Source organism: Microcaecilia unicolor, chromosome 1 (assembly GCF_901765095.1).
Source record: "Microcaecilia unicolor chromosome 1, aMicUni1.1, whole genome shotgun sequence".
Classification (NCBI taxonomy): Eukaryota; Metazoa; Chordata; class Amphibia; order Gymnophiona; family Siphonopidae; genus Microcaecilia; species Microcaecilia unicolor.
Window position 1 is genome coordinate 290,939,903 of NC_044031.1, and position 21,563 is coordinate 290,961,465.

At 42.6% G+C, this 21,563-nt stretch overlaps 1 protein-coding gene across 1 annotated transcript in view; it reads right to left on the minus strand.

The window, feature by feature from the left end:
* LOC115472864 (cadherin-18-like) overlaps window positions 1–21,563 on the minus strand; it is a 588,666-nt gene that overhangs the window by 13,069 nt on the left and 554,034 nt on the right. The window contains exon 8 of the mRNA XM_030207339.1: window positions 13,239–13,490. Within this exon, the coding sequence (XP_030063199.1) occupies window positions 13,239–13,490 (252 nt within the window). The remainder of the gene's footprint in view (window positions 1–13,238; window positions 13,491–21,563) is intronic.

Genomic DNA, 21,563 nt, shown 5'->3' on the forward strand with positions numbered 1-21,563 from the left:
GTCCTAAAGTTTTGCTGGTTCAGTTCTACGTCTGATGTAACAATATTGAGCATGCTTAGAAAAAACGTTAAATTCTCACCAATTGATATTAAAGGCAAATGGCAGCACCTAAATTTATGTGTGACTCATGTGCATAAGCACTAGTCTACAAACCGTGCCTAATTTTAAGCACAGCTTATTGAATAGCACTTTTTTTTTTTGCCAATTTTGTAGGCGTTATATATAGAATCTAGCCCCAAATAACTTCACCTGAAATCATAAAATGGAGGTGAAGAATATGGTTGTAAGAGCCCACAGAATTTCAATAGAAAACTGTGAGGAGCTCAAAATGTGCTCCCTACTTCTTAATGCACCTTGTCTATTTATGCAGACAAATTGGCCTGTTAAGTTTTATTGTCCTCAGTTTGGATAAAGGTACCTGCAGAATTCTATGACATGCATACTATCAGGTCCAGATGATCAGAACTCCCGCACTGTTCTGAACAGTGTGGTAAAAATACCAATGGAACAGCACAGGGAATGAACTCCCTAATAATCAATGCTAATGACATGCAAATTTAAGTGCGGTCATACCGTTGATGATGATGAGGCAGTTTTTGGAGTGTTAAGGGGAGGACTGTGCCTGGGCATGTGCTCAAAAGCATGCCCAGGCACAATACTCCTGCAGAAGAGGTTTGACAGGTCCAGGTTTTTTTCCCAGACCCCTCACCCCCCCAAACATGAAAGGGCCTGGAGGTCTGGAGGACACTCAGACCCCCCACCCCCCAAACATAAGAGCCGGGAGGTCCGGTAGACCCCAGAACCCCTAGCCCCATAATCACGTAACCCCCCCTGAAAATAAATAAAACCCTAGTTGTCCATTGTGACCCTTAGCCAAGGCCTCGACCTCCCCCGTGAAGGCTAGCCCTCATGGTCTAGCGATAGTGCCCCCTACCTTGAAGAAAGGAGGAGGGACTAAGACTCTCTCTCGCTCCTAAAAATGGCGGTGCCCTGCCCAATGCATCCTGAGAAAGATCTAAGCAAGACCTAAGGAGATGCATTTTAACATTTAATTGAATTTTGACTTTTACTGCCTCACTTTTTTGTCTCATCTGAATGCGTGGTTATCTTATCTTTTCTTTCCTATCATAAATTGTAGTTATTTTCATACATGTTTTATGTTATACATTTTTGAATTGTAAACCAGTATGAACTACTTGCTAGAAATGGCGGTATAGTAAGCCTCTATAAATAAATAAATAAATAAATAAATGTATGTGGGCACTTTTAGCATAAAAACTTTATACTATTTCCTTAAATGAACCTGAGATGTTTCTGTCTGAAAATTATTTAATGGTAAGCAGCTAAAACAACATTCTACCTCTGACCTTCCTCCTTTCACCAATATACCAGAAAACATCTTGTCACATCCTTTTATGTATTTTGCCAATGCTTTGCTAACAAATTGGCGAAAATATTTCTTCACTCAATGTAGAGGAGTGTGGTAGCCGTGTTAGTCCACTCTTAAGGTTATCAATACAAATCAAACAAAATAAAACATGGAAAAAGAAAATAATGTGTAATTCAACTCTGGAATTCGTTGCCAGAAAATGTGGTAAAGGCGGTTAGCTTAGCAGAGTTTTAAAAAGGTTTGGACGGCTTCCTAAAGGAAAGGTCCATAGACCGTTATTAAATTGGACTTGGAAAAAATCCACTATTTCTGGGAAAAGCAGCATAAAATGTTTTGTACTTTTTTGGGGATCTTGCCAGGTATTTGTGACCTGGATTGGCCACTGTTGGAAACAGGATGCTGGGCTTGATGAACCTTTGGTCTGTCCCAGTATGGCAATACTTATGTACTTATCTTGATTTCATTCTTCATCTTTCTCAGCTTTATGTGGAATTCTTTTTTGTGAACTGTTTTTTAATAAATACTTTTATCTTTATTTTTGCAGTCACCTCTTAGAACCATATAGGTTTCTTTTCCTCTTGCTTTTACTTACTTTTCTTACATAAAGACCTGCTGTCCTATTTATAGCCCCATTCAATTTAGCCCTCTGTTATACCAGTTAAATTATATCCTCCCACCCTGCCATCTCATTTTTCATGTACTTTCCAATTTGCTGAAGTCTATTGGAAATCCAGGACTTTGAGTTTGGTATACTTGGACCCCACTTTAACTCTTATATCAAACCATGGGGTCCTTTTACTAAGCGGAGGTAAAAAGTGGCCTCCAGTAGTGTGGGTGCATGAAAATGCCAGGAATTGGGGCCACTTTTACCGCTTCCATAAAAAAATCCTATTTTTTCATTCGTGCCATTAATGTCTGTGCACTAATTTTACAATTGGCATGCAGCCATTTACTGCCTGAGCCTTTACTGTCTCCTATTTAGTAGGCGGTAAGGGCTCGTGCGCTAACCTGGCGATAATCCCACCAAATTATTTTCTAGCATTGTAAATGGCATGTGGCAAAAACAAAACAACTGTTGGGCGCCTGGAAGTAGTGCTTTTTTTGCCACATACTACCCGTATAGTAGCCCTACTGCCGCTTAGTAAAAGGGCCTCCATATCTTACAGTAATCACTGTCCTCCAGTTGGCATCTTCATGGTCATTAGACACACTCTCTCAAGTCTTGAGTATTAAATCCAGCAACGACTCTTCCCTGGTGGGTTCCATCACCAGTTGTCTAAGCAAAGCTCCTTGTAGGGTATCCACTATCTTGCTAATTCTTTCTAGTTTTGCAGCTGGGATACTCTGATCCACATCTAGTAGATTAAAGCCACCCAGTATCAATATCTCCTCTTTCATTCCCACGTTTGCAATATCGTCAGTCAAGTCTCTGTCCAGTTCTTCAATCTGAGTTGAAGGTCTGTAGACTATACCAGTATGGGTGAGATTCTCATTTCTTTTTCCGAGCACAATACAAAAGGCTTCCTCTTTTTCCCATACCCTCTACATTTCAGCTGCTTTAATATTGTCTTTCACATAGAAAGCAATTTCTCCTTCATTTTTGCTATCTCTATCTCTCCTGAATAGATTACAGACAGGTCTGGTGATATACCATTCATGAGACTGATTGGTCTCTGCAATGGCCACAATGTGCAAGTCCATGTCCACCATTAGATCTTACTGAGTAGGAATTTTATTGGCTAAACTATGAACATTTAACTTCATTGAGTGTTTCTATGGTACATACTTTTCTGTTAGTCAGTATTCTATTTTATTTATTTATTTTTATTTGTTGCATTTGTACCCCACATTTTCCCACCTATTTGCAGGCTCAATGTGGCTTACATAGTACCGTGAGGTGTTAGCCACCTCCGGTGATGAAACAAATACAGAGTGATGTTGTTACAGTCACATTAGAGAATCAAGAGAAGAAGAGTAATATATTGTTCATTGCAAATTTTGGTTTCGTTGTGTTGCTGAGTTCAGACACTTAAGTTGGATCAGTAGGGTATGCCTTTTCGAACAGATCGGTCTTTAGTGATTTCCGGAAGTTGAGGTGATCCTGCGTTGTCTTTATTGCTTTCGGTAATGTGTTCCATAGTTGCTTGCTTATATAGGAGACGCTGGATCCGTAAACTGATTTGTACTTGAGTCCCTTGTAGCTAGGGTGTATGTTTGTGATGTTCTATAAGATGTCATCTATATGTATAAGTAGCCACTTATGTGTAGAAATGAGCACAACACTGCCATTTGTTCACCTTGCCACCTACAATCAGGTGGCTTCTTATGGAATTACTTCCACTGTGTGTTAAAACAGCAGAACACATGGGTAGCAGTAAGATATCCTAAACGCAGCTTTTCATTGTAATTTGCAAATGAGATCATCCATACGCACGATTATGTTAATGGACTCATTGTTATATTAATGTGGTCTACACAAGCCAAGTGAAAATTAACTACCAATAAAGAACAGTGGTAAACTTTGTGTGGTCAAGCATTAGCTGTTAATATGAGGGCTGATGCTGGCCCCCAGTCATTTTGTCATAAATGTGAAAAGGTGCCATCTTCAGTTAAGGTTAAGTCAAGTTTTTGTTTATCCACTAGGGAAAGAAAGTGCACTTTCCCTAGATATGGGAAGCACAGGGAACTGAATGTACAGAGGAGGAGTAGCCTAATGGTTAGCACAGTGGGCTGAGAACACTGAGAACTGGGTTTGATTTATATCTATCATGACTGATTGTTTTTACAGGTTTTGTATACTTTATAATTACACTAGACCACTGTATTATTGATATACAGAGACAGATATTTTGTTGTGTGCTTCAAAGAACAGGAAATTAAAAAAAAAAGCCACCAACAACAGTGATCTATCTTGTACCTTGATATAGGTTTTCTGAGAGAAAGACAATAAATAAGGTGAATCTTATTTATTGACACCTCCTTGTTTATCATTGTATAGTTTGTCGTTTTCTTCTTCTTCTTAAATATCTGGTCTATTCTTTATACTTTGTTTACTTAAAGAGTATATAGGGAAGGCAGTTACTTAAAGTTCTTGAATCAGTTAGTAACGGCAATAATAAGTAACAGCTTGAACAAAATGCATTACATCACCTGAGTGCACTGCTGTAATCAAGAATAAGATTGTAATTAGTGAAAGAGAGTGCAGTAAATGTATGCGAGGGCAAACAATGATCAGCAATGTTAGAGGCAGTATTTTGTGAAACTGAATTTATTGTGTTAAGCACTGAGAGAGTCTAGTATGGACTAAATGAATTTAAATTGCCAGAATATGCAGGGGTGGATTTTAAACCCATCAGAAAAGATTTGAAGAAACAGAGCTGTTTTATACCTCATGGATCCAACAGGTCCCTGTAGTGCTTTGTCTTGAAAAAACAGTATCAGAGAATGAAGGATAAAAGTTGTTCAGGACATGGTTAACGTTTCACTGACATTTTTATCCTTCTAGCAACTGATAATAGTGTAGTCCCACTGGTTCTCAGCTCAGTCCTTAGGACACACCTAGTCACTCAGGTTTTCAATATACCAACAATGAATATGCATGAGACATATTTGAATACAATAAAGGTTTCTGCCAGGTACTTGTGGCCTAGATTGGCCACTGTTGGAAACAGGATACTGGGCTAGATGGACCATTGGTTTGACCCAGTATGGCTATTCTTATGTTCTTATTTATTTATTTATTTTTGTTACATTTGTACCCCGCGCTTTCCACTCATGGCAGGCTCAATGCATACTCTTTGTAGGTATCCTGAAAACCTGACTGGCTGGAACACTGGGTTGAGAACCCCTGCTTTAGCCACTAACAGGATGAGTATGGGTAAAGAAACCCTTTAGGAATATAAGACAGCATATTGATCAAATTAAACAAAAAGAAAACATGAATTATCTATCTATACATATACAGTATGGACTAGATTCTTTAAATAACACCCAAATTTGGGTGCCAAAAAAAAAGAGTACTGAATGCTATTTTATAAATGGCCCTCTAAGTTGGATGCTCTTTATAGAATAGCGCATAGTACAGGGATCTGCACCTAACTTTGATATTAAACTTTCAGCACCTGGCCTTTTGTATGGTGAGTTCGGCATATAGCATCACCTCTAAATCATGATAGCAGCGTGGAACAGCATTGCAGTACACTAACAGGGGCATTTTCGAAAGAGATGGGCACCCATCTTCCGACACAAATCGGGAGATGGGCGTCCTTCTCTCAGGGTCACCCAAATCGGCATATTCGAAAGCCGATTTTGGGCACCCTCAACTGCAGTCCGTCATGGGGATGACCAAAGTTCACAGGGGCCAGCCTCAAATGTCGTACCCAGCTTCATGACAGCAGTATGCAGGTCCCTGGAGCAATTTTAGTGGGTGCAGTGCACTTCAGGCAGGCAGACCTAGGCCCATCCCCCCCCACCTGTTACACTTGTGAGTCTTTCAAAACCCATCTCTAAGGTCGACCTAAATGTTGAGATTTGGGCGTCCTCGACTGTATTATCGAAATGAAAGATGGACACCCATCTTGTTTCGATAATAGCGGTTTCCCCGCCCCTTCACGGGGCCATCCTGCGGGGACACCTTCAGGAAAACTTGGGCGCCCTGTTCAATTATGCCTCTCTAAGAGTCCTTTTACTAAACTGCAATAAAATCAGAGATTAATGAATTTTAATGCAGGGCTTTCTTGCATGCTAAACTCAGTTTTAATGCAGTACTCTGTAGGGCTATTTGAAGGTCATTTGCTAATATTTCTTTAGCCCGAGCCTCACCTCTAGGCTAGAGCTCAGTCTCTCATGACCTGAGCTGACAGGGACAATTCCTCAGATTCACCCACATGCCATCACTCAGCACTCTTTCAAAGGTTCAGTTTACTCTCCAGACAAGTTGGGAGTGGGTTCACAGTTCCAGAATTGCAATCCGGGGAGTTTGGGAAATTATAACTCTCAATGGGCTATGGTCCCAGCTCTCCCTCTCTCCAAAACCGCCACACTGCACAAAGTAGTCTTGACAAACTGAACTCAACTCTTTATTGTAAAGTCTGCAATGTCAGGGATTCAAACGCTTTGCAATTCAACTTAAAACAGTTCCAAGTCTTCTGATATTCCTCTCTGGTAACTCCTGTTCTCCTTCTCAGACTTTTTTTTTTTAACAAAGGTCCTTTTAGGTTCAGAATATTTACAAGTGTACAAATCTCCTGTCCATTACTATCCCCAGAAACATATGAGACCCAAAGGCTGCTTCTCCTCCTCTCCACCCAACTCAGTTCTAGTGATCTCAGACTTCCCCTAGTCTGACCATTCTCAAGCAGTGACTCCCTCTTCTGGATCCACCCTGGTTCTTGGGGATGAGCTTTCCCTAGCTCCAATCCCCTCTGGCTCCAAGGCTGGGATTTTCCTCTACCCACCCGTAGCACATACTAATTTCCGGTTGCCACTATATGGAGTAGCCACCTCCCTTTTACAGCCAGTAGTAACTTTCCCTTAGGGACTCCCCTTCTCTCTTCCTGGTCTCTTTGCAGGGGATGATCAGGGAACCCAAGACATCCTTCTGAACATAAGAGTAGTCATACTGGGTCAGACCAATGGTCCATCTAACCCAGTATCTTGTTTCCAACAGTGGCTAAGACAGGTCACAAGTACTTGGCAGAAACCCAAATTGTGGCAACATGCTACCAATCCCAGGGCAAGGAGTTCCTTCCCCATGTCTGTCTCAATAGCAGAGAATGGACTTTTCTTCCAGGAACTTGTCCAAACCTTTTTAAACACTGATATGCTAACCACTGTTACTACATCCTCCAGCAAAGAGTTCCAGAGCATAACTGTTGAGTGAGCAAATAGTTCCTCCTATTTGTTTTAAAAGTATTACCACACAACTTCCTTGAGTGTCCCCTAGGTTTGTACTTTTTAAAAGAGTAAAAAATGGATTAACTTCTACTTGTTCTACACCACTCAGGATTTTGTAGACCTCAATTATATCCCCACTCAGCCGTCCCTTTTCCAAACTGAAGAGTTCTAACCTCTTTAGCCTTTCCTCAAATGAGAGGCTTTCCATCCTCTTTATCATTTTGGTTGCTCTTCTTTGAACCTTTTCTAATTTCGCTATATCTTTTTTGAGATATGGTGACCAGAACTGAATGCAGTATTCAAGGTGAGGTCGCACCATAGAATGAGACAGAGGCATTATAGTATTTTCAGTCTTATTCACTATCCCTTTCCTAATAATTCCTAGCATCCTGTTTGCTTTTTTGGTCACTGCTGCACATTGAGCAGAATATTTCAGCGTATTATCTACAACAACGCCTAGATCTTTTTCTTCGTTAGTGACCCCCAAGGTGAATCCTAGTATCAGGTAATTATGATTTGGATTATTCTTTCCAATGTCCATCACCTTGCATTTGTTCACCTTAAATGTCATCTGACATTTGGATGCTCAGAGGGGCATAATCAAACGGAAACGCCTATCTCCATGGGCATCTATCTCAAAGAACGGGTCTGTGAAGGGGCGGGCCAAACCGTATTTTCGAAAAAATGGACGTTTTTGAGCTGGGCGTTTGTTTTTTTTTAGCGATAATGGACACTAAAAACGCCCAGCTCAAAAACGTCCTAATCCGAGCCATTTGGTCATGGGAGGGGTCACGATTCATAGTACACTCGTCCCCCTGATATGCAGGACACCAACTGAGCACCCTAGGTCAGTGCGGTGGACTTCAGAAAAAGCTCCCACATGCATAGCTCCCTTACCACGGTTGCTGAACACCCATCCCCCCTCCCCCAAAACCCACTACCCACAAATGTACAACACTACCATAGCTCTTAGGGGTGAAGGGGCACCTACATGTGGGCACAGTGGGTTTTGGAGGCCTCCCATTTACCAGCACAAGTGTTACAGGTGGGGGGGATGGGCCTGCGGTACCCACTAAAAGTGTTCCAGGGACCTGCATACACGCAGGCCTCTAGGACTTGTTGCTGCTGTATAACATTGGCACACCAGTTGACACCTGAAGACTAATCTCTCCGAAAACGTCCTTTATTGGAATAACCGCGTTTACTCACAGTTAACTGCAGATCAGAGGTTGTGCCCCACTGGCAACGAGTCTCCCTGGTACTGAGATGAGCAGTAGGTCAGAGCTGGCATAATGCTGTACAATGCCCTCTTTCAGCCACATTCAAGGGAAGAACTAAGTTGTCTAACGTGGCTAACACAGGAAAGGGAAGTAAAACTGGCTTACAAAAATGGCCACTACCGCATGGACTACAACAGGAAACACAACAGGGCACACTCTGACTCAGTAGGCAGGGGGAAAAGCACCATGGGAGAAGAGCCTACCAACTACCAACATCGTGAGACTGTAACACAAGCTAATGAAATCACGGAGCCCAATACCCTACACCCACCACAATGCAATGCTGATGTGACCCTGTACTACACCCGAGAGCCACATCTGACCCAGGGAAAGGCTGTGACAGGATCGAACACATTCTGCTGTCATGGAGGTGGGTATGGCATTTGAGGCTGGCATACAGGCTGGAAAAAAAGTTTGTAAAGTGTTTTTTTTTTGGTGGGAGGGGGTTAGTGACCACTGGGGGAGTCCGAGTCCGGGGAGGTCATCCCCGATTCCCTTCAGTGGTCATCTGGGCAGTTGGAGCACTTTTTTGGGACTTGTTCGTGAAAAAAAAAGGGTAAAAAAAAAGTGACCCAAAATCGCAGTAAAGACGCCTTTTTTTTCAATTATAAGCTACAAACGCCCATCTCTCCTCGGCTGATAACCATGCCCCAGTTCCGCCTCCACCACGCCTCCGACAAGCCCCCGTCAACTTTATTGGTTTCCGCGATGGAGTGCAGTTGGAAACGCCCAAAATCGGCTTTTCGATTATACCGATTTGGGCGCCTTTGTGAGACAAACGTCTATCTCCCAATTTAGGTCGCACTATAGGAGTTTTTCTCTTTCGAAAATAAGCAGGATAGTCTTCCAATTTTCTAAAGTCTTCCTGGAATATTTTACATAACTCAAAACTTTTATCCCCCTTTGGAAACTCCTCCCTCCTTGTCATTCCTTGTCCCAGGGAACCCTCATTCCCCAGACATTCACATCAATCACTTCCAATTGGCTGGGCCTCCTCTCACCTGGGAACATCTTGGTCAGTCTCCCCAGTGACTCTCCAGGGAACCTTTCTCTTCTAGTAATCCCTCACCCCCCCCCCCCCCCAATCTAATAGGGGATTACATTCCCGTTAGCGCATGGTACCTGCAAAAAGTTATATGGGAACAATTATAGCCTCGTATTTAGGAGGTGGTAAATGCTCACACGTTAGCTCTGTGTTATCCAGTCAGCTCATGCTAATTAATCGTAATGCACTAGCTGGGTAATGCAGGAATGCCTACTCTCCACTCAGATTCACAATAATAGGCAAACCTCAAATATTTCATCTAAATAAATAAACACAAGTCTTTCTTATCAGACTCAGATGATCATGTTTAAAACATAATTTTTACTTCAAATTCACTCTACATTTCACCAGACCACAGTGGTACCACTCTAGCAGTTCACAATCTCATTGCTGCCTAAGCTTTATGTACCACATCATCACTGGTCTATAGCTTACAGAAAATTTTCTAAGTGCTTATCCAATATTTTATTAACTCCAAATTACTGCGCTTCTTATGCATTAACTTTAAAAAGTAAGATACTTTCACCTAGCTTATTCTGGTTCAAACCTTCATAATCCAAGTCAGTAAGGGGACTTGGATTATGACTTTGACTTGGATCAGAAAAAGCCCCCCTAACCGCCTCCCAACACCAAAAAAACCCAACCCCTGGTGGCCCAGTGGGCTACACACACCACAACCCTCCCATCCTGGTGGTCTAGAGGCCCCCTCCCCTTACAGCTTTTGTGTGATGGAGGGAGTAGAACTCCTTTCTCTTCCAGTGCCACCTCCAAAAAGGCAGTGCCCTGCCCTGCCCAATACATGCTGGGATGTGCTTGGGGGGACTTTCCTTATAGGAGTGGGTAGGGAGATGGGGCTGCTAGACCACCAGGGCAGCTGAGGGGTAGGGTGTGTAGCCCACTGGGCCACCAGGGAGTTTTTTGGGGAGTTGGGGTTTAGGGGGGCTACAGATCCACTGGACATCCAGTCCCCTGTACCCTTGTGTCTGGGAGGTTGGGGGCTGGATATGGGGGCTTGGGGAGGCACTAGGCCACCAGGACCTTGCTTCTGTGCTGGTGGTGGGGGGGTCCTGGAGAGTCCCATGGACCTCCTGCTCCTGTGTTTGACAAGTCCATGCTTTTGACAGCCTGGACCTGTCAAATAAGTGCAGGAGGATTGTGCCTGAGAATATGCCCAGGCACAATCCTCCTGCACTTTCCCCAAATGTTCAATGCTACTAATGCACCGAAATTTACATGCTATTAGTTTTGATCATTGGAGAGTTAATTCCCCGCACTGTTATAATGCTATTATTAGGGCGCTGTTTCAGAACAGCGCGGGAATTGATCTTCGGGGAACTAGTGAATACATGAACCTGAGTTTGGAACTAATTCCTAGTCAATTTTCAAACAAGGCCAATATAGACACTCAGCTCTACCAATTAGGCATATAACCCTTTTAAAAACTGACCCTAAAAGATCTATTTCAGTATACAATAATTTGCTCATTAGCTGCAGCATTTTAAAGTAGTCGGCAGGGTAGGATTAAGGCATAGGCTGACTAGTCATATGCATAGGGACTAAATGATTATGAAGGGCCTCGTCAACCCCCTAATTTTGTAAAAATCACTAAAAATTGCACACACAAATTTAGGTGTGTACCCAATTTGCGTATGCAATTAATTGAATAACAAGCTAATTAGCACCAATAATTGGCTTTTTAATAAGCAATTATTGGCACTAATTAAAGTTAATTGAACTTTACACATGTAAATTTGTGCATAACTTAAAAAAGGGGACACAGAAACGGGAAGGTCATGGGTGGAACGGTGCATTCGTAAAATTAATGCACATTGTTATAGAATAACGGGGATTAGGCACACATATTTACACCACCTTTCAATTGGTGCAAATGGCTGTTCCTAATGTTAGGCAAGATTTCTGGGCGTAAGCACTATTCTATAATCTGTGCCTAACTTTAAGCTCGGCTTATAGAATAGTGCTTTTTTCAGCACCAATTGTTTTGGCGCCATATATAAAATGTAGGCCCAAATGTACTAGATCAGTGGTTACCAAGGAAGATTTTTGCCCTAAGCTGCTGGCAGGAAAAAAAATTGAGGGTACGTGAACCCTGCTGCCTGCAGAGATCTGTCTATTCTCCCCAGCCCTTTTGGCAGCAGAAATTGAGAAGCAATGCTTCTTACCTTGCAGCCATCAGAACTCTATTTGTCTACTTATGATGGTGCGGGGGGGGGGGGGGGGGGCTCAATGTCTTTGTTTAGGGCCCACCAAAGGATTAATCCTGCCTTGTTAGTGTGTGGGTAGTTTGAGACAGCTGCTGGCATCCCAGGGGCGTAGCCAGACAGCCAATTTTGGGTGGGCCTGAGTCCAAGGTGGGTGGGCACAGAATTCATGCTCCCCCGTCCCTAGCCCCCCTCTGCTCTGATTTGCTCCACTCTCTGCTCCTTATCCCTCCCTCCACCTTGAAGCCCAAAATATGAAATACCTGAGCAAGAAGGGATCTAAAAAACCCCGCCAGCTGAAGATTTCCTCCTGCTCAGGCAGCACTTTTCCTAACAGCAGCCAGCAGCACTTTCCTTGAGCTGATGCCACAGCCAGCAGGCTGTGCATGCATGAAAACTAAGCATGTGCAGAGGGGCTGATGTTGGTGTCAGCTCGAGGCAAGTTCTGCCAGTTGTGGTTTGAAAGAGCACCGGCTGCCTGAAGAGGAGGAAATCTTCAGCTGGTGGGGTTTGAGGATCTCTGCCAGCCATAGGAAGAGTGCCAAAGTTTTGGGTGGGCCTGAGTCTACTTTGGGTGGGCCCTGGGCCACCCAGGCCCACCCATGGCTACGCCACTGTGGCATCCTAATGACTCGTGAAATAATGTAGCTGTCCAAGGGCACCTAGGAAGGCCAGTAGATTGTGTAGGACAACCTGAATTGTTTTAAAGATACTTTACTACTGACACACCAACAAATTTCTAACTGTGTATAGTACTCTCTCACACAATATTTGAATTTATTTTTATTGAAACTGGGCTCTTGCGTAAGTTATTTAGGGCCCTGTTTACTAAACTGAGCTAGCAATTTTAGCGCACACTAGTGTTTCTAGTGTTTAGAGTGCGCTAAAAACGCTAGCGTACCTTAGTAAACAGGGCCCATAAAATTACATTTGAATATGAGGGCCATATCCTACAAGAATTAGGAACTTGGCATTCTACTGTCTTTTCTTGGCCACGGGTTATTATATTTTCTATTGACTGGATTTTTACAAACATGTTTAATTAATGCATTCAATAGTGTTCATTTTCTTCTGCAAAAAATCAACATCAAGTTTAACTGGATGTTTGAAAGGTGTCAGAAAAGCTCTTCTTGGAACCTAATCATGTGAAAATGGCATATCTGTAGTGTTTCCTATACCAAATTCAGCAACATTTGCTGTCATTACCTAGGAAAATTACAATGCCAATTGTCTAGTGGCAGTTGAAACATTTTGACTCTCATCAGGAGACACTGGAGACATTTTTCTCTTCTACCATGTCACTTAACCCTTTGTATTCCAGATTTCATCTTGCAATTTTAATTGTTTGCTGTCCCAGGCAGTGTCTTAGAACTCATGGCATTATATTGTGGAATGGCGCCACAGCTTACCAAGAAGAATGACGACACAGAGTAGGATTGCAATTAAGGCTCCAGTACTCAGACCAGCAGAGGAAAGGAAGGCTTCAGCATGACAGGTTCGTACACGCCCATTCCTGTCACATGCACACACACTGATTGTAAGGGTGCTGCTACTGCTGAGAGACGGGATGCCACCATCGGAGATCAGAATGGGAAGATAGTACAGCTCCTGAGTCGTTCGACTAAATCTCCTGCGCCTTGTCAGAATACTCGCTGTGTTATCTGTGACAGAAAAAGAAAAGTAGAATGAAATGATAAAAAAACAATAAATTATAGCTATACACCGGAGTCTAGACTGCTGCATCAAACTAGTTTCTATACCAGTGATATTCAACCTTTTTGAGGTGGAGGGTTGAAGTAACCCCAGAGAAGGAGGTCTCTCCCCTCTTGGAATATAACAAAATGACAAAATTAATACCACTGCTGCCCTTTTTCCATTGGAGAAACAACAGAGCAAAAAGGGGAACGAGCAGAGAAGTACCCACCAAGGGATATTTGTTAAAAATCGCATTAAACAAGATAAAGTGCATAGAGGTCTATAAAATCTATAAAAAATATATAATATTAAGATTCGATGCAGTCCTGTGTTTTGTCTAGCAGTGCATCTGCCTCAGGAGTCTCAACTTTTGTACTGTTTAAAAACAGATATAAACAAAAACACCATCAAACAGCCAACCACAATATGGGCTGTCACGGCAAAATGACACCAACTGCTGAAAGTAACACAGCTGATGTGCAAACCGAGCATTCATTTTAGCAGTAAAAAACAAAAAAACACAGAACTGATGCATCTTGACATTACATTTTTTAAGGATTTTATAGATTTCTATGGACTGCATGTTTTTTTAATGTGAATTTTAATAAATATCTCTCGGTTGGTACTTCTCTGGTCATTCCCATTTTTGTTCTGTTTCTCCTTGGTACTTTGGCTTTTGTGTGTGTGTGTGTGGTTTTTTTTTTTTCCTTTTTCCATTGGAACCATTTAAGATAATACAACATACTTCGTGCCACTTGTTTATGTGGCATTAATTGTACCATGTTATCTGTGATATTAACCAGTTCTATGTTAAATATAAGGTGTGATCCCTGCCTATCCTCCACCCATTTCCTGCTCATTCTATGTTATCTGTTATTGGGAAAATTAGCCCACATTAACTCCGGGATTCTATAAATTGTGCTATTTCAGCGCAGAAATAGAAGCATGTTCCATAGCAATGCGCATAACTTACGCCTATGTTTACTAAGGGGTGCTATGTGTGCATTAGTGGTTTTAACGTGTGTAAATGGTTTACGTGTGTTGAACGCTTATGTGCCCATAGAAATGTATAGGCGCGTTAGCGTTTAACGTGCCTTAATTTTACAAGCATGTTAGAAATGCTAACACACTACTACTACTACTATTTAGCATTTCTATAGCGCTACAAGGCGTACGCAGCACTGCACAAACATAGAAGAAAGACAGTCCCTGCTCAAAGAGCATACAATCTAATAGACAAAAAATAAATAAAGTAAGCAAATCAAATCAATTAATGTGAACGGGAAGGAAGAGAGGAGGGTAGGTGGAGGTGAGTGGTTGCAAGTGGTTATGAGTCAAAAGCAATGTTAAAGAGGTGGGCTTTCAGTCTAGATTTAAAGGTGGCCAAGGATGGGGCAAGACGTAGGGGCTCAGGAAGTTTATTCCAGGCGTAGGGTGCAGCGAAACAGAAGGCGCGAAGTCTGGAGTTGGCAGTAGTGGAGAAGGGAACAGATAAGAAGGATTTATCCATGGAGCGGAGTGCACGGGAAGGGGTGTAGGGAAGGACGAGTGTGGAGAGATACTGGGGAGCAGCAGAGTGAGTACATTTATAGGTTAGTAGAAGAAGTTTGAACAGGATGCGAAAACTGATAGGGAGCCAGTGAAGGGTCTTGAGGAGAGGGGTAGTATGAGTAAAGCGACCCTGGCGGAAGACGAGATGGGCAGCAGAGTTTTGAACCGACTGGAGAGGGGAGAGGTGACTAAGTGGGAGGCCAGCAAGAAGCAGATTGCAGTAGTCTAAACGAGAGGTGACAAGGGTGTGGATGAGGGTTTTGGTAGAGTGCTCAGAAAGAAAGGGGCAAATTTTATGGATGTTGTAAAGAAAGAAACGACAGGTCTTGGTAATCTGCTGGATATGAGCAGAGAAGGAGAGCGAAGAGTCAAAGATGACCCCAAGGTTTCGAGCTGAGGAGAGAGCCATCAACAGAAATAGAAAACGGGGGGAGCGGGGAGGTGGGTTTGGGGGGGAAACATACCCCTTAGTTAACAATCTAATCAGTGCTGATAATGAGATGTTAACAACCTATTATCAGCACTAATTGCCATTAATTAGAATTTACACATTCTAATTGCTAAGTGTATTCTGTAACGTGGTGCACATACAGTGGGGGAAATAAGTATTTGATCCCTTGCTGATTTTGTAAGTTTGCCCACTGACAAAGACATGAGCAGCCCATAATTGAAGGGTAGGTTATTGGTAACAGTGAGAGATAGCACATCACAAATTAAATCCGGAAAATCACATTGTGGAAAGTATATGAATTTATTTGCATTCTGCAGAGGGAAATAAGTATTTAATCCCTCTGGCAAACAAGACCTAATACTTGGTGGCAAAACCCTTGTTGGCAAGCACAGCGGTCAGACGTCTTCTGTAGTTGATGATGAGGTTTGCACACATGTCAGGAGGAATTTTGGTCCACTCCTCTTTGCAGATCATCTCTAAATCATTAAGAGTTCTGGGCTGTCGCTTGGCAACTCGCAGCTTCAGCTCCCTCCATAAGTTTTCAATGGGATTAAGGTCTGGTGACTGGCTAGGCCACTCCATGACCCTAATGTGCTTCTTCCTGAGCCACTCCTTTGTTGCCTTGGCTGTATGTTTTGGGTCATTGTCGTGCTGGAAGACCCAGCCACGACCCATTTTTAAGGCCCTGGCGGAGGGAAGGAGGTTGTCACTCAGAATTGTACGGTACATGGCCCCATCCATTCTCCCATTGATGCGGTGAAGTAGTCCTGTGCCCTTAGCAGAGAAACACCCCCAAAACATAACATTTCCACCTCCATGCTTGACAGTGGGGACGGTGTTCTTTGGGTCATAGGCAGCATTTCTCTTCCTCCAAACACGGCGAGTTGAGTTCATGCCAAAGAGCTCAATTTTTGTCTCATCTGACCACAGCACCTTCTCCCAATCACTCTCGGCATCATCCAGGTGTTCACTGGCAAACTTCAGACGGGCCGTCACATGTGCCTTCCGGAGCAGGGGGACCTTGCGGGCACTGCAGGATTGCAATCCGTTATGTCGTAATGTGTTACCAATGGTTTTCGTGGTGACAGTGGTCCCAGCTGCCTTGAGATCATTGACAAGTTCCCCCCTTGTAGTTGTAGGCTGATTTCTAATCTTCCTCATGATCAAGGATACCCCACGAGGTGAGATTTTGCGTGGAGCCCCAGATCTTTGTCGATTGACAGTCATTTTGTACTTCTTCCATTTTCTTACTATGGCACCAACAGTTGTCTCCTTCTCGCCCAGCGTCTTACTGATGGTTTTGTAGCCCATTCCAGCCTTGTGCAGGTGTATGATCTTGTCCCTGACATCCTTAGACAGCTCCTTGCTCTTGGCCATTTGTAGAGGTTAGAGTCTGACTGATTCACTGAGTCTGTGGACAGGTGTCTTTCATACAGGTGACCATTGCCGACAGCTGTCTGTCATGCAGGTAACGAGTTGATTTGGAGCATCTACCTGGTCTGTAGGGGCCAGATCTCTTACTGGTTGGTGGGGGATCAAATACTTATTTCCCTCTGCAGAATGCAAATAAATTCATATACTTTCCACAATGTGATTTTCCGGATTTAATTTGTGATGTGCTATCTCTCACTGTTACCAATAACCTACCCTTCAATTATGGGCTGCTCATGTCTTTGTCAGTGGGCAAACTTACAAAATCAGCAAGGGATCAAATACTTATTTCCCCCACTGTAAATATGTTGCATAGTTAAAAAGTGGGTGTGGTTATAGGCGTGGAAGGGGCGGGTCATGGGTGTTTCTAAAATCTATACATGTTGTTATAGAATACACCTGCTCCGCACCTAATTTAGGCATCGGGATTTACACTAGGTTGACCTTGGCATATTTGACCGCAACTAAATTTATTAGCTTGGACCAGTGTTCAGCATATTCTATAAACCACATGGAAATTTACACTTATTCTATAAAGTATGCCTAAATTAAAGCATACTTTGTAGAATACGCTTTGGTTTCTGCGCAGGAATCTCAGCGCAATATATAGAATCTAGTCCTAACAGCAAAGGTGTCATGTTAAGTGTTAGTGCATGGTAAGTTCTATCTTAAGTTAGTGAAGCTTAGTAAACTGAACCATATGATGATGTCCTTAAGAAAAAAAAATACATATATATTTATATATATATATATATATTTATGCCAGTACACAGGCACAAAAGCCTTAACTTTTTCTGTGGGAGACAAAAAGATAAAGGGCCCTGTTTACTAAGCCGCACTAGAGGCATGTTAATGCTTTTAGTGCAAGCTGGTTAGAAGCCCACAATATTCCTATGGGCGCCTACACAGCTTGTGCTAATTTTATGCACGTGCTAAAAACGCTAGCACACCTTAGTAAACAGAGCCCAAAATCAAATGCGTGTGAATTCAAAAATACCGTTTTACAAGTGGACTTTATTCCACAACCTGAACTCCCCACCCCAACATTTTTCCTTAAAATGAGGTTAAATGCATGCATATTGTGAATCCCACAAGTAGTTGATCTGACAAGGGAAATTTTAGACAAGCACAATTAATGTTCTTTTGTATTATTATTATTATTAAAGAAAACATAGGAAAGTCAAACAAAATATAATCACAGGCAGTGTTTCAATAAAACCTATAGAAAGCTTGTTTTGTACCTAATTCTGTCAAACCTTGACAGATTTCAATAACAATTAGGATATATCATCCTGAATAAATTTGCAATAAGCCTCCACTCAGGCCGGCCACTTCACCTAAATGACATGACTTCACTATCTAGTTTTTCAACTGCCACAATGTTTTTTCTTCAATGCAAACTAATCAGGTCTTGCCACTTCCTGACTGGTGATGATTAGTTCAGCCTGTTTTTCCCTATTTCTTCAAAACATACTCTATGCTTACCCTCTTCTACCTCTTTTCTGAAAACTCTTGTAACCAGCCTATGAGAAAAATAACATTTCTTCAGATACAATTTTTTTTATAAGGATCAGATTCTCCTGACTGAAAACCATGGTAACTGTTTATGTTTAAAGCACAATGGTGTCCGTGCGTATCATGAAGATAGTCACTAGGTGGTGGTGACAGGTGGTGGTGAAGTCATTTAGGCGAGGTGGCCAGTGTGAATGTAGGCTTATTCCAAATGTATTTAGGATGATATATCCAGTGGTGTGCTGGTACATTTTTAACAAAGGCCAGCCCTGCAATGGGGGTGGGGTGGGGCGCAGAGGTGGACTGGGGGCTTCTCAATTTCTCCTATCAATAGGGGTGGGGAGAATAGACAGATATCTGCAGGCAGGAGGTGTTTTGGTCCACACACCCTCATTTTTCTTTCTGCTTGCAGCTTAGGTCAAAAATCTTTCTTGGTAGCCATTGATCTAGTACCTCAAATTGCAATGCTGGCTATACCCAGGGAGACCACCGGGTGGGGGTGGGGGGTGGGGGGAGCGATGCATTACTCTTTCCAGGAAAAAAAAAAGATTTTAAATGCTCCCAGATTCTAATCTAATTCAAGTTTAATGTGGGATAAAATGCCATAAATAAGTAAATAAATAGATAGAAACTCTGAATGTTGAGCACCTGATTCTCACAATATGATATCTGTTTTAGTGATCCTTTACCAGGAGAGAGAAAAAAAATCTCTGCACAAATATAACACGTGCTAGGGTGTTCCTATAACCACTGATGACACACTGATTAAGATTTATAACAAATTACTAGTCTAGCTATAAAAAGTTATTCTATTATTATACTTCCTGTGTACATCCGTATGCACAAAGCAGCATGTTTGAAAATATAAGTGAGATTAAAATTTTTTTTTTTACAGTATATATGATATCCTACCCACCAGCTACCAGGCTATTCCAGACCTTCTCCCCGATCCCCCGGTTCCCTGAGCCACAGGGTGCCCTCTTGCTCCTGGCACATTCCTGAAGCTGCCACCCTGGTGGTCTAGTGGATTCTTTAGGGCAGGCAAGATCCCCAGTTTTTCCTGCCCGCTGCTGGCGCTGACCTCTTCCACAGTCCCCCGAGCCACAGAGTGCTCTCTTGGCACATGCCTGAAGCCACCCTGGTGGTGTAGTGGATTCTTTGGGGCAGAAAAGATACTTAGTCTTTCCTGCACGCTGCCGGCGCTGACCCTCTTGCTGCCGAATCATCTTTAAAATGGCTGCCGAGACTTACAATGGCAGCCTCGTGAGACTTCCGCTGAAGTCTTGTGAGGCCACTGCTGGAAGTCTCGGCAGCCATTTTTAAAGAGCGATTCATCAGCAAGAAGATGGTCAGCGCCAGCAGCAGGCAGAAAGTTTGGGGATCTTTCCTACCCCGAAGAATCCACTAGACCACCAGGGTGGTGGCTTCAGGTATGTGCTGGGACCCTGTGGTTCAGGGGAGTCAGGAGCAGAGACAAACAGGGAGCGAGAGGGAGCCCTGCCTGATTTTAACAACCAGCTCACACAATGTTAAAAAATGTACCAACCAGAAATGTGCAAGCCGGCTCTGGCACACCACTGGATATATCCCAAATATTATTGAAATCTGTAAAGGTTTGACAGAATTATGCAGAAAACAAGCGTTATATAGTTTTGGTTTTTTGAAACACAGTGTTTGGAGCTCATTTTCGAAACAGAAAAACATCCAAAAAGCAGCACAAAGTGGCAGATGACGATTATTTTTTGTCAAAACATTCAAATTGCTATTTTCAAAACTCATTTTAAAGAGGATTTTCTTTGCAGTTTGTGTGCAGTGCATCCAAACCACAAGGGGGGGGGGGGGGGGGGGGGGGGGAGGGGTCTGCCATAATGGAACAAAGCAAAAACATTCAGGGCTAAAAATGAGATGTTTTGGTCTAGATCTGTTTTCATGACTAAGTCACAAAATGGTGTCCTAAATGACCAGAAGACCGCTGGAGGGATTAATGCATGATCTCCCTTATCCCAGAGTGGTCACTGACCCCCTCCCACCCCCCAAAGATGTGAAAGAAACAGTACATACCAGTCTCTAAGTTAGCTTGAGATGTTATGGCCAGTCCTATTAGAAATGCAAGCAGGTCCCTGGAGTAGCCTAGTGGTTGATGCAGTGGACTGTAGAGAAGGGGACTGAGGCCCATAATCCACTCTAACTGTTATAATTCTGGGGGAAAGTGTGAGCCCTCCAAAAGATAACAAAAAACCTACTATACCCACATATAGGTGACACCTACAAACATAAGGGCTACTGTAGTAGTGTACAGATGGGTACAGTAGGTTTTTGGTGGCTTCTGGAGAACTTCTCATACAATATAAGGGGATAATGGTGAGATGTGTACCTAGGACCTTTTATGTGAATCCACTGCAGTGCCCAATAAGGTGCCTCTCTGCTCTGCTGGGATGTCTGTGTGGCCAGTCTACTAGGAATGCTGGCTCCTCCTACATCCCAATGGCTTGATTTTGTGCATTTTTCACTTGGACTTTTTTTTTTATTCAAAAATGGTAAAAAATAGATAGATGCACTAAGCACAACATCCAGAAAAAAAAAAAAGATAGATGTTTTCAGGTTCAAAAATGGCCATGTTCACTAGTGGAGTTTTGGATGTTTTCTGCAAAGCGTCCAAAGTCTGATTTAGAGTAGACTTCATTTCGAAAATGCCCCCTTTCTCTATCTGTGTGTGTATGTTTGTGTATGTTCTGGCTGCTGATTCTAATCCTAGGCATTCCTGTTTTATTTTTCAAAGGCTATATAGGTTCCATTAGACAATACAGCGTAAACCAGTATCAGTGCACCTAACATTTAAGATTACACCAGATATGGTGTAACATATCTACACACAATTACACCAGGTATGTGTGTAATTTATGGTATTTTTAATTACTGTGAAAATAGGATCTCCAACCTTCCCCTGCCCATACTCCATTCCCTTGCATTGAGTGTCTTACCATTTAGCAGGTGCTAATCATTAGCATGCGATAAATCTGTTAATGTACCTTAGTAAAAGGACCCCAATGTAAGTTAGGTGTATATTCTAGACATTTATGAATGCAAGGGGCAC